The following is a 13,363-nucleotide window of genomic DNA, read 5'->3' as shown; positions in this document are numbered from 1 at the left end:
GTCCCAGCCAGCCCCGCCACCCCGGCCACCGTCGCTGCGCGGCGGGATGGGCAGCAGGCAGGGAGCGGTGCTGCTGGGAGCGCAGTGTGCTGCTTTTTTAACCAAGAAAGGAGCCCTCGCTCCTAGCACAGCTGTCGGTCACACACAGGTCTGTGCACAAAGCAGAACGAGCCCTGCTGTGGAGCTGGCTGCTTTCCGACACTCCCACGCAGGGCAGCGAGCTCAGACCATGCCAAGTCTGCCGTGCTCTCTGTGACCAGCCCGTGCTGGCCGCATCCAAAACCCTCCTGTCTGAACTGCACTGTGCCAAAACCTGTGAAGTGAGATGACTGCAATGGTGAGCAGCCTTTGGCTCAGAACTCTCTAAATGGGAGGAGAGGGGCTGGTGCCCGACTCTCAGGCAGCATCAACTGCCAAGGGAACACTGCAATTCCAGACGCTCCAGACAAACTCGCGTTGGAAGTGTTGGTATGACTGCTGGAGCACTGCTGCTTACTTGAAACCAGAACGTGTTCCTGTTCCAGCACCAGCACCATGAACACACTCGCTCGCTTTCCGTGGTCCCCACGTGTTGGTGAGAACAGGGATCGCTCCCGTGCGATGGCAGGAGCTGAGCCAGGACTGTGCTCACACCCCACGCCTGCACCACGGCTCCTCGGCTCCTTGTTGCGGGAGGCACCACCCAGCAGCCACAGGAATTCTGTTCCTAATTTTAACTCTTCTTTTTCGTGTGCTGCTGACTTCATCCGTTTCCCTCAGGACTAGTATTCTCCATGTGTGGGGGGCGTTAACAGGTGACAGGTTCAGGTGGAAGGAATGAAGTTTGATCACAAACTCTTCAGAGGTTTTGAGCAAAGGAAGAAGTGGGATAGGATGGAGGGGCAAGAGTTTATTACGGCCACGGTTTTTATTACTTGAGGCACATGTTAGTGATACAACCAAACAACTGAAGCATGGCAGCAGCTGGGCTTTGCTTGCTTCTCAGCAGAGAACAATATATAACATAATTCCAAAACATCCTCCGCATCCAGGGATGTTGCCCAGGCTGGGCTCCCCTTCAACCCCCCGTTCCCGATGCCAGTGTAACAGCACTTGTTGTTATGGTACATCGAGTCCCTCGAGTGAACAAGCCAGCAGGAAGTTAACACACTGTGTTGGATCATGGAATAATTCAAAACTTTAAATTCAGTGACCAGTATCTCAGAGAAAAAACAACAAAATAATCCAGAACCATAAACTGCACAGGCACAGCAACGTCTGCTTCCAAAATCGGGAAGCTGTGTCTGTGTGCATAGGGGAAGGGCTACTTTTTATTTCCAAAATGAAATAATAAAAAAGCAACAGCAGAATTGGGTTTGCTATTCCAGCAAGGTGGGGAGGGTGCTGAAATCTTCAGTCCCAACATGAGCATCCTGGCCTCTGGATGACAGTGTGATGGAGACAAGGTTTTTAACCTGAGTGAACCCCCGCGAGCTGACCTCTCCCGGCTGAGAACAGCAGGTGTGCACCTGGGGACTGCGGCCACGCTGCCACCCACCCACCCACCCAGCTGCCCCCGGCCTTCCTCCCTACCAGCCTTACCTCGCTCAGTCAGAAACCGTCCAGCTCCGAGCACATCCAGCGACGGGAGCAGAGAGCAGTGTCCCAAAACCCGGCAGTTTTGAGGAACTTTGCCAGGGTCGGCACTTCTCTTTTTTTCCAGCTATGGAGAGACGGGATCAAAGCACACACCCGGGACATCTTCTGCAGGGAGAACTAGAGATCACAAGCCCTTTGGAGAAACTGGTTTCCAGAGAGGTAGATGGAGAACAGAGGCTGGAGGCTGAGAAGCTGGTCAGGAGGAAACTTTAGACAGAAGGGGAGAAATGAACCCGAGAGAGCTGGGCAGCCCTCACCGAGGCAGGAATGGAGATGTCCCAAGTGACGAACGGTGTCACCAGGCAGTAAACCAAGGATGCTGCAGCAGCTGGGTCAGCAGGGAACAGCACCACAGGGGTACGCAGCGTGCATGACGTATGGAAGGTTTGTGGATCTCCAGCAATTTCTAGGTGTGGGTTTTGTTTTCTTTTTTCTATAATAAAAACTAGCTATGAGGAGGGAAGAAAAGAGGAGTAAACATTTTGGCTAATAAGATGAAACCTTTCAAATGCTGCAGGGGCATAAAGTGGGGGTGCAAATTTTACAGATCGAACCCAAGACAGGATAAAACCAAGCAAAACACACAAATGACAAGGAGCCCCAGCACTGGCAGCAGCAAACTCCCCAGATCTAGAATGTACGTTGTACTTTGAGAAGGAAAAAAAAGGCGGGGTGGGGAGGGAAGAGCAGAGGATTCTGTACAAAATCACTTCTCAGTGTCTGGGGAAGGTTAAAAATATCCCCAAGAAAAAGCTTCTGATGCGGCTGCAGAACGTGTGTAAAAAAGCTGGAATTTTTCTATCCTGATGAACTGTGAAAACTAGAGATACAAACTGGGTCCATTAACTGCCAACTGTGACAACGTGGAAGGGGAATAAACACCCGACACAGAGGATGTGACATTCACTGATGCAAAAGAAAACCAGCAGGAACCAATACTGCAATTCATGTAAGCTTTAAAACTTTATTTCAAATTACCCCGCTTTCCTTTTATATTATCAATGTGCTAGAAGTTCACACTACTGGCAGAATACAGGCAATTTAAAATAAAGTATACAATATTCAGACACATTTATATGTAACAGACTTAGAAATTATGGAATGTATTTACAGACATACAGCATGGGATGAAGCTTTAAAATCCTTTACTCTATTAATTACACGTTTACACTGTTTTCAGAAAAAACAAAATTAGATCACTTTGTAAAACATCACATTATCTATACAAAAGCATTTTTTTAGATGTCCAAATTCACCTTAGAAGTCCTCTGTTTCTAAAACATTTTTTCAAAGAACCATTTATAGCCATTAACAGGATAAAAATACCATTTGCCATCGTGACACTACCAAGAAGAGGTGTTCTCGGCACTATCAAAAGTTGTCTCTGCTTTATTTTAAACAGGCCACTGAGGTCAGGGCCTTTCAGAAAGCCTCCCCCTTCACCAGGGGAAGACCCAAACCCCGGCTGTTTTGCCCCCATCACCACAATGCCATCAGGGACTCCTGAGTGCCCGTGCGCCTTGATCTTGACACAATGGAGTCAATATCTGAACACCAGCAAGCACGAAACACTCGGATGGATTCCTCCCACATCCTCCAACACAAATGCCCCAGAGAGGAAAGACAATTGCCTCTTCGCTTTAACTTATAAACATTTTCTTTAAAATATTCTTTTCATGGGATACAACAAAAATTGCACATAAATAGACCAAAAAAAAAAAAAATCACAACCCACTTTGCAAAAGAGAACTGAAGTTGGTTTTGGTGTAATACATTAAACAAACCGTGTGATTAAACCTTAGGTTTGGATTTTTGTCCTAAACGTCTGGTCAAGACGTAGTGTTTGCCAGCATGAAAACACAGGACCACCAATGTCAGACTGACATGACCACGTACACTGACACTGCCAGAGCGAACCGCTGCCTCCAACAAAGTCAGCGACAGTGGGGACACACCTGCCTGGCCGTGCAGCCATCGCTCCTCACGCCAATGCAGCTGCCGTGCCTGCGCACCGCTCGTGCAGAGGAGTACCTGTGTCAGCCAGCACAACGGGACATTTCCTGCAGTTCAGACCCAAGCCCCTACCCCATTAATTGCTAACAACTAGCATTAATGAAATGTCAAACTTCCACCAACCTGAATACTGTTAAGTTTCATTTTCCCCACGTGCTGGAAGCTGGGCTGGAGCACACACCACACCCTCACACCTCCAGGAAGGGAACGGCTTTCTTAAAACAGGAATATTTAAGCAGTCCACAAAGGGTGTGATATTAAAAAGTCACCATGCCCCTGTAACAATACAAGTGACCTAGTGCTGAAAACTAAGATGAAGTCAGTGCCCCCCTCTTTCAAATATATGCAGAGACAAACATACAAGAAACATTTGTGGTCCATACTGTTTGCTGCAAGCAGCAGAATCTTCCCCTCCACGAACTACAGCAGAGAGTTCAGATACTTTATGTAATCCTTTAAGAATTACCAACACTGCTTGCAAGCAAAATGAACTGAAACACTAGACCTGCTTAGGGAGGAAACTATGTAGGGAGCTGCTCTCTTCCTCTGTGTGTTGCAAGTTATTGGCATTTTTGTTTCTTGCAGGGCTCAGGGCAGTGTGCTGACCCAGTATGAAAAGGTTTCTCTTTTCAGCTGTGCACTTTCAAATACCCTTCAGGTGTTCTCTTGTAAGTGATCAACCAATGCCAATAAGAGGCAACTGGAATAATCACGTGAAATAAGGGATTCAACAGTCACCACAATGGACCTTGAAAGAAATACATGAAGCAGAAACAAAAATATAAATCAAAAGGGGAAAAATCCAGCTAAAATGTGTCCTTGCCAGTATCCCCACGGCAGGTTTACTTCAGCAAAAATGACTTTCAGCTAGCCTGTTCCCATTTCTTCTCCTCCCTTTATCCCCATGAAATCTTCTCTGTGTATTCTGCTTCAGCTGTATCCCAGCTGGAATACCCCTGGTGCCTGAAGTTGGTCTCAGACCCCGTGCACCATGTGGTAGTAACGTAACGTTCTGGGATGCTTTAAATTGGCCAAAACCTAACACAGGAACTGCCTGGGTAGAGGACTGGATTTTGCAAAGTCTTTTTTTTGGGGGGGGAAAAAAAAGCAGTAGCGAGCTTGGCCTCGTCACTAGGACCACAGCACACACAGTCTTTGCTTTGCAGGTCAGCTTTCCAGGAAAATGCAAAACTGGTCAACTGCCTCTCCCATTCCTGTCTGTGTACTGAGCTTCCATTTTATGTTAAGGACAGAGGGAGTAAGTAATGGTAGTTTGTATAACCAGTGCATCTCTACATAAATTCCAATGATAAATAGCTTTATTTATTAAAGCCTTGTTAAACCCACAAATAGAAGTTACCTTTTGCAACAGATTGCTGCTTTGGCAATTCGCAGCCCACCTGTGGGAATTCAGTAATTGTGTTCTTAAAATGACAAATTTCGCAGTGGCTGGGACCCTCACCAGTGCTGACACGTCTGCACGGGATGCTTCAGCCTCTAATGAACATATTATTTGATAATGGGTTTCCAATGATCAGTATGGCAGGCTGCAATTCTTCACACTGCAGTGAAAATATATCCATGGTTCTTGATGACATCTAGTCATCATTTGACAAAACCACTGAGCAACCAAACGCATCCCTACGTGACCAGAAGGGCAAGTGAGAGGAGGCAGGAGATCTCCCTCCACTGACGTTGGAAAAATGCCTTTCAGATACAGACATGTTAAAACCCAAACAGAAAGTGAACCCAGCTGATGTGATTAATATGAATTGAACAGTTCTGATTTAGTATCTTTTACTAAGGTGTTTCTTGTGGAGAAAACATGCAGTATTTTTTTCCCTTGGGGAAATTTTTTTTTTTTCTTAAAATTTTGAGTAATGAGCATGTGCCAACACAAGTTACAGCTGCATGAGATTTGACCCTGTTAGCAAACACTGCAGGTTAAGATGTGTGTTGCAATTTTTTAAAAATATATCATAGAAATAGCTGTTGTTCTTCCGAGGCAAAGAAATTCCCTTGCTTTGAACCTTGCGAGGAAGGAAAGAAAGTTCATTCCCCACACGTCCACTGCAGCAACATCCTTTTTTTTTTACAAACAAATTCCCCTAGGAATTGCTTTCTAAACCCTACACCCATGTCTTCTGTCTCCACGGTCAGTTTCTACAGCTGGCTCCAACAGCCAGCCCCTCAAATTCCCTGCCCTCCTCCCAGTGAACTCTCATTTTTTTAAATAAGGGGCAAAAATATTAACAAAAATGTTATTGGAAACTGTTGTGATCTCCAAAAAAAATGGAGAAATGAAGTAAAACATTCCTGTCAGGAATCACGGAAACTCCTTTCCTTAGAAGAGAGCTCTGTGTGTTTGGATGCACTGCATGGGCAGTAAAGTCTTCGCGTCCTTCTGCTTAGCCAAGGTAACCCAAAAGGTCCCGGAGGTCTTTACACAGCAGACAAGTGGTGAAGTTGCTGCTGCTTTGGGGGTGCCAGCTCCAGGAGCGCCTGGACAGTCACAGCTACCTGTGTCAAACCCTTCTCTTCTAAAATATGTAGAGGCAAACATAATTGCTCCTGAATGGGGAACAAAACAAAGAAAAACAAAATGGATGAAAAACACTCAACTCAAAAGAATAAAAAATTAAGCAAAAGGTGACTGAAATATGAAATGTTATGGAGAGCTAGCACACACACAGGTATGAAATGGAACTTCTGCTCGTGACTAAAGAACCGTTAACATGACTACTCAAAGGAGAAGGCCTTGGGGTAATCCTTGTGTTTGTTTATTAGAAGATTGTACAAAGAATAATTTGAGAAAGGATTGTGGGAGAAGCAGGGAATAGCAAATTGTCCTCTATCTGCCCGCAGTGAAACGGCAGCAGTTTATGAAACCAGAAGCAGATGAACTTTAGGAGGGGGAAAGCTTTGCTTCAACACAATGACCCTGCTACAACACAGAGCAGGAAAGGAACCATGGCTTCCTTCCCAAACACAACTGCCTTTTTGAGGGAGTCCTCATGTAGCAAGCCTGTTCGGCTTTCAAACGTGAGGAAAGACCTGCTTTAAAGCCAAGAATGAAATACCGGTGTGTGCTATGGAGACACTGTGCACCAAGTCTAAGAGAGGAAATGTTGTACTTAAAAGCAATTCCCATGTCATGAAACACATTGCCCATCTGAAGCCCTTCTGTATGTGCTGATCTCTGTCATGACAACAATTTCTTGGAAGGCACGAAAAAAAAGAAAGCACAAGTTGTTTTATGGAAGAAAAAGAAAAAAAACCCACTTCCTTCTATGTATGACTGAAATAACCTTGATCATAAGTGTAGAAAAAGCCACTTCTCCTGTTCATGGCTACGAGAAATCGACAGTATATTTATAGGCAAACACCCATCCTATGTTATGTGTGAGTCACTACCACTTATTTACCTTCCAGAAGTACACCCGCTTGGCAGGTTACCTCCAAAATAATTCTAATTAATAAGAGTAATACACAAAATGCAAAAAGAGGTTTCAAAGTGTTTATTAATAATTGTGCTATTCTTAGTCTAAGATGGATTTAAAGCCTCATCCTACGTTAAGTCCTTGGCACATCCTGACCATCCTCACTCTGCAACAGTCAGGATACACGTCCAACAGCTCTGTATTTGCAGAGACTAACCCAAGTGTGTCCTTCCTACACAGCTACAGAGATTATTTGTCACATGTTCTTTCCACGGTAATCTACATTTCTCCACTCTTTGAATCTTTACTGATTTTTGATGTTAAATAAATCCTTCAGCATCAACAGTGGCAGCCAACACTTCTCCCGCAAAGCTCAGAGTGGAGAGAAAACAAATGAACCCAGACTGAAATTCTCACAGTAAGCCACATGATCAGGCTGAAATACATTTTTCTTACAGCAAATCTATGGCATTTTGAAAAAAGAAAGTGTGCTTTTTGAGAAAATACTGTAAACTTGAGCACATATGCCTTATCTTTTTTCTTATGAATGCAGATAGGTAAGGGGAAAAGCTTTGGAATGACTCCACACTCCGGACAGTCATGACAAACAACATTTACAAACTGGAAGGCACTGTTAGTGTAAAACCCCTTGCAGCTTTTATCACAGTGTTCATTAGAAGAAGTTAAGAAATGTAGGAACTGAGTTCATTTTAGTTCATACCAGTAAGCAGTGCAAAAATAGCTTATTTAAAAATAAAACAATCTCCCCCTGCCAAAGGTCCCCTCTTTCCTCAACAATGTTTTGCTTGGAGAGAACACTGTGTGTGATTTGGAAAGAGGGCACCAACTCCTCCACTTGCTCCTTTGTGAAATAATTTATGTTACAAGAGCTTGTGAGATCCACGCACACATAACACAGTTTTACTGGTAGTGACCACAGCTGCAACTAAACTCCTGTGTATCTTAAACAGTGCTTCAGAGTTGTTGCCAGGTTAAGGTCGTAATGCTAACACCACTTAACTGGGCTTACAAGCCATTGACTATTTTCAGACACAACAGAAATTTATTGAGAACACATTCAGAACAGCCATTGTACTGAACACTTACCTGTCACTGGTCTCTGAGCAGAGCTCCCTGAATCAATCTGCACTCTGAGGAGACATGGTCTTTGCACATCACATGGGGAGTGCCCTGAAGTTCTGAGGTGTCCCTGAGACATTAAAGCATTAAAGCACCAGGGTGCTTTTCCTGGGGAGGGAAAAGCTTTGAAGCTTTATGGAAGACTACCTGAGTTCTGTAAAACAGTGAAGAGTGATCGTGCAGCTGGGATGTGTATTTCTGCAGCTGTAAGTTACAAAAGTTTATGAAAATTACAGGATAAGGAAGAAGGGACTAAGCATGGCACAAGCATGGGTTGGGGTGCCCCCAATCAAGTGTCAACTCAAGAAGTTTTTGTTAAGTTTTATGCAGAGCACAGTAAAATGCTATGACATTCTGGGGCATCTGATAGAATCTTGAAGATTTTTCCTTCTGTGCCAGAAAACTTTCCTCTCAAAGCTGTTGAAGAGTTCAGTTTCTCTGAAAATTTCTCTGTTATGAAGCTCAAGTAGCTCAGGATTCCCTGACAGTTATTTTAAGAATCCTGGCTAAAAGTAATACACCACAGTCCATACAGTCTCTCAGAAGCAGGATAAGGGACTAGGGCTAAGAAAAAAAATACCAAAGTCCTGTGGACAAAACTTACCAGACCATGTCTCCTAAGACTGTGAGATCTCATCAAGAACACTGATGTAGGAAAAAAATACTTCGCATTCTGTAACATTTTTCATCAGACAATCCTCAAGCAATTTACCAAAGTGGGTGTAATTCCTATTATACAGATGGGGAAACTGAGGCACAAACTGACAACGCAGTTTTCCCAGTACTACATGACTCATCAGCAGACTACAGCATGCATCCACATGTCCTAACCTCAGTCCCTTGCTCTAGCCCACGGACAGCACTTCCTCCCCTGTAAAAGCATTACATCTGCCAAATATGACGCAAGAAATACAAATGTGAATTATGTCACAGATGGTTGTGTGGGTCCACCAATGTGTTTACACATCGTACTTGTCACTTCTGTCCCATCAGTGGGAAAGAAAGCACTTGATACACACAGTCTTGACAAATACCAAAATCCTTTCCCAAGCACCGGAGTGATGGAGGGAGGAAGCAGCAACACTACCTTTCAGCTAGAGAAAAAAGACCCAGCGATAGAACATACAGAGCGTTAGCATTAGAGTACAGTAAAACACCACAAAGCCCCAGAGCTGAATGGAAAGGGAGACAAGACTGGATTCTTCTGAATCTGTCCCCAGGGAAAGAAGAGTCTCAACTGTTCTTTTAACGCTGAGGTTTAGCTGAAGAATGTCAGAAGGGGAACAAAGATTGTCCTGTCCAGAGTGTGTAAGCAGGAAGGGAAAACAGACAGAAAAAAAAGGTCAGTCAGTTAGCCATAGCAACATCCACGAAGCAGTCAGTCATCAGACATCTCAGATATAACCTACATGTTCGAGAAGCATGGCTGGTTAATTCTCACAAAGGAATCTGCAAGACTTCCATTGCAAAGAACTCATTCAATGCCAATATTCTGTGTTCAGTGAGGTGCTTGTTGCCTGCATGGCTTAAACATGTAACAATCTTTGTTGTTAAAAACACAGCAGTTTACACATGCCTTAGTGAAAACCATTTTTCTCCAGGGGAAATGAAGAGGCTACAGGCTTCTGAGATGCTGCTGGCACTGAGTACTCACCAAAGCTAAGTCTCCATCTTAGTTAATGAAAACAGTAGGACAAGGGATTATTTATGTGTCACTCAGGATTGAATGCAGAAATATCTACTACTAATTAGAGTTTAAGTGTTCTGTAACTATTCCCACTGTGTTTCTTTCCCTCCCTTTCACCCAGGTAACAGCTGTAAATCAGTGAAATCTAGACGCACATATCAATCTGTCCAACTGTCGGTTTCTTTTGATGCCAGGGCTTTGACCAGCAAGGTCCTATAGAAATAGCTGCTCCACTGTGGTGCCTGTAATTAGCATTTTCTAAAAGCAGCCTTCCTCTTAGAAGGTAAGTATTTCTACATAGATCCATGCTTTCAGAAAGCCTTTTCTTTTTGTAATTAGAATTAAATGAAAGAAATACCTGCAGGCATCTTTTCAAGCAAAATATACTAGGCTGCCACGCCATTATTGCATACAGATATCTTACGTTCACATCTCAGTAGATATGTAATGTAGACATATGAGAGCAACTTTAGAGTTCAGGTGGGGGTATTTCAGTAAATTTCCCCAGAGACACTCTCCTTGAACTCTTTCATATTAAAGCAAGAAATATGAGAAAAACAGGAGGGTCCTAGACTGCAGGTGTAGCAGATGTTCCAGACTGGGGCTACAGGAGACTTTTTCTTGAGCAGATTTTTTGTTTGTTTGTTTTTAAATGTGGGTCATTTCAGTGACCGCTCTGTACTGCAATCCCATAAAAATTACAATTTCATTATCTGGGGTAATTATAAATAGGGAAGCTGGGATGGAACTGAACAATTTTGCCCCAGAAGAATTTATATTGTGCAGTTCTGCTGGGAGTTTCTTAGGGGACCAAACCAGTGCAGGATCTCAAAGTACTAACAATTACTTACAACTCCCTACCACGTTCCAACATGATTCAGCACTGAGTCGTGTGAAATTGCCAGGCAGCTCAGTAAATATGGTATCCTAAAATCCCAGTGGCTCAAATGCCTGCAAGTGAAGCTATCTGAAAACACTGCATGACTGAATCGAGAACATCGCTTTTAGAAATAGCTGGGAAATGAGTCACTGGGTCTACTTTTCCCTTTCACAGCACAAAAGAAAGAAAACAGCACCTACAACAGAAACACTAATGCTTAGCAGTATAAGAAACCAAATCAATTAATGCATTAGAAGAAAATTTCAGAAAAACATGACATATCAAAACTATGTGTACTGATACAGCTGCTGAATAAGACAAAGTGGAAAGGAGAGGACAGTGTAAAACAGGATAACTGGACTCAGATGGACTACTTTGTATGTTCCCACCTCCTAGCTCTTCCAAGTTTCAGAAGAGGACAAGGAACACCACAGGACAGACTTCTACCACTGGTACATAACAAAGGAATTGGGACCTATGCAAAGGTAGCTACCATCAGAGAAAGGCCAATAATACTGTGACTTGTTGGTAAGACAGTAAAGACGTTCACGTTGAGAGAATTATTCTGAAGGAACATGAAAAGCTTTGGGATAAAAGTAACATATGCGAAACATCATCCAAATTTTATCCCACTTTTAATCTGTCAAATATCTAATATTGAGAAAATATAATTGTTTTTATAGGACTACCTTGCAATTCTAAAGGCAGACTTGAATGGCATCAGCTGTTACGAATTTGAAGCACAGCAATAAGTGAATCAGACCTCTAATAAACTCTGACTTCATTTTGTTCCTGGAAGACAATGCAAGATAAGTCTGATCTATACCGCAGGACACAGCTTATACCTGAACCTTCTAAACCTTGAAACATTTTGTTTCCATCAAATCTTTCAAAGACGTTTTTATTTTCTGAAGCATTGTACAAAACTGCACCTGAAACATTATATCAGGATAGCAGAAATACGTACCTGAGGCACTCCAATCCTTCTGCAAGCTTCCAAGAAATTCTCCACGTTTCGTCTGCATTTTGCCATTGTAAGTTTAGGCTGCAAAGAAGTAAAGGAGGCAGGCACACAGTGTTCTTAATTGGCAGGATTTTAAAAGATCGTTATTTTTTACTTAAATAAAACTCTCAATAAATCGCTTTGCCAAAAACATACCACACTGACATAAGCTTGTCTAATTCAAAGCAGGCTTTGTTGTAGTTTGCTTTTCTTTAGAAAAGTAAGCCCAAAACTCAAAGCTATTTTATGAAAAGCTAATTTACGAATGCTGGATGTTTTTTAAAAAAAGACAATCCTAAATTGTGCAATATTTATATACAAGGCGTTATATAAAACTGGCTAACACTTTTAGTGACTACAGTATGATAATTTTAAAAATATGTTTTGAGTGAAACACACATGCATGGCTTCCATGCTGTGATTTCAGAACACTTCCATGTTATGAAGCAACCTGGAGACTGTTCTGGATTACTAAAATACAAAAATATATAAATATCAAACTATATTTCAATTAACAAAAAGACAAAGAAAATAAATGCTAGATGAAACCAGAAAATAATGGAAGAAAACTGTAATTAAGCTTGCTGCTCATAAGCCTCTTGTAGATGTGTTTGATGTAGCTGTTTGAATTGCACTCACTGGCATTTTTTTCAAGTAAGCTTTTTTCTACAGTTAGCTTTCACACCTCTACACAAACATACCATGGCACAGGCTCTGTCTTGTTTCTATTCTTGAAGCTTATTCTTTTCTGGTTAAAGAGACACAAGCTTCCTTCTCCTTTGAACAAGCTACCCACAGTCTAGGTAGCAGCAGGCAGCAGCCTCTGTGGGTTCAATACTTTGCCCTAAGTGATGGGGTTTCTGCTCTGTCCCCTCAACGTGCTGTATTTCCCCACCAAGAATACAGGTTAAAGGCTAGCGCCGACTTCTTTCTCCCGAAGAACGAAGGGAATACAAAGATCACATTGTGACTGAGGAATGACATGATGCATCTTCTGCTCCTGGAGCTGTGCAGCTAAACGCTGCCTCTTCCTTAGGATTTATATGACAAAGCCATGATTTAATTCCTAACACAGAATATTCAACAGCACATAAAACCAGGCCATTGAAAAGATACTCTCAGTGACGCAAGTCTTCTGAATAGCGGCTGTATGCCTTTTCTCTTAATGATTCCACAATCTGCCTAAAAAGTTGGCATGTCCAGTTCAATCGTTCTCAAAATAATGAGGACATCTGCTTGTTCCCAGTAAGTCCAAGGGAGAGGAACCACAATGATACAGTAGGCAGCCCTGTAAGTGCCAGTTCAAATTCCAGCCAACACAAAGACTGACTCCAAAATCCAGAAAAGCAAACACAACGTGCATGTTTCAACTTCTTTCCCCAGGAACAATCTTCAGGTTTTCTTTTACTTATTCATACAATTTAAAGGTGTATAGCAAGCAATCTGCCTGTCATACTACTTTTAAGTAGCTGACCCCAAATATTTTCACTGAACTTTGACTTCCACAAATACAGATTAGGTAAATACTCTGTCCTTATTTCACAGTTCTTGACCTTTCTCTA

General features: G+C 42.7%; 1 protein-coding gene across 1 annotated transcript in view; it reads right to left on the bottom strand.

Moving 5' to 3' along the window:
* Positions 1-6,093: 6,093 nt before the first annotated feature.
* LRCH3 (leucine-rich repeats and calponin homology (CH) domain containing 3) overlaps positions 6,094-13,363 on the bottom strand; it is a gene marked incomplete at its 5' end in the record, with an annotated part of 34,175 nt that continues 26,905 nt past the window's right edge. Inside the window, 2 exons of the mRNA XM_010086596.1 lie at positions 6,094-6,222; positions 11,766-11,843. Of these exons, the coding sequence (XP_010084898.1) occupies positions 6,094-6,222; positions 11,766-11,843 (207 nt within the window). The remainder of the gene's footprint in view (positions 6,223-11,765; positions 11,844-13,363) is intronic.

Source organism: Pterocles gutturalis, unplaced genomic scaffold, assembly GCF_000699245.1.
Source record: "Pterocles gutturalis isolate BGI_N339 unplaced genomic scaffold, ASM69924v1 scaffold12556, whole genome shotgun sequence".
NCBI lineage: Eukaryota > Metazoa > Chordata > Aves > Pterocliformes > Pteroclidae > Pterocles > Pterocles gutturalis.
This window is presented reverse-complemented; position numbering and strand designations above follow the sequence as displayed.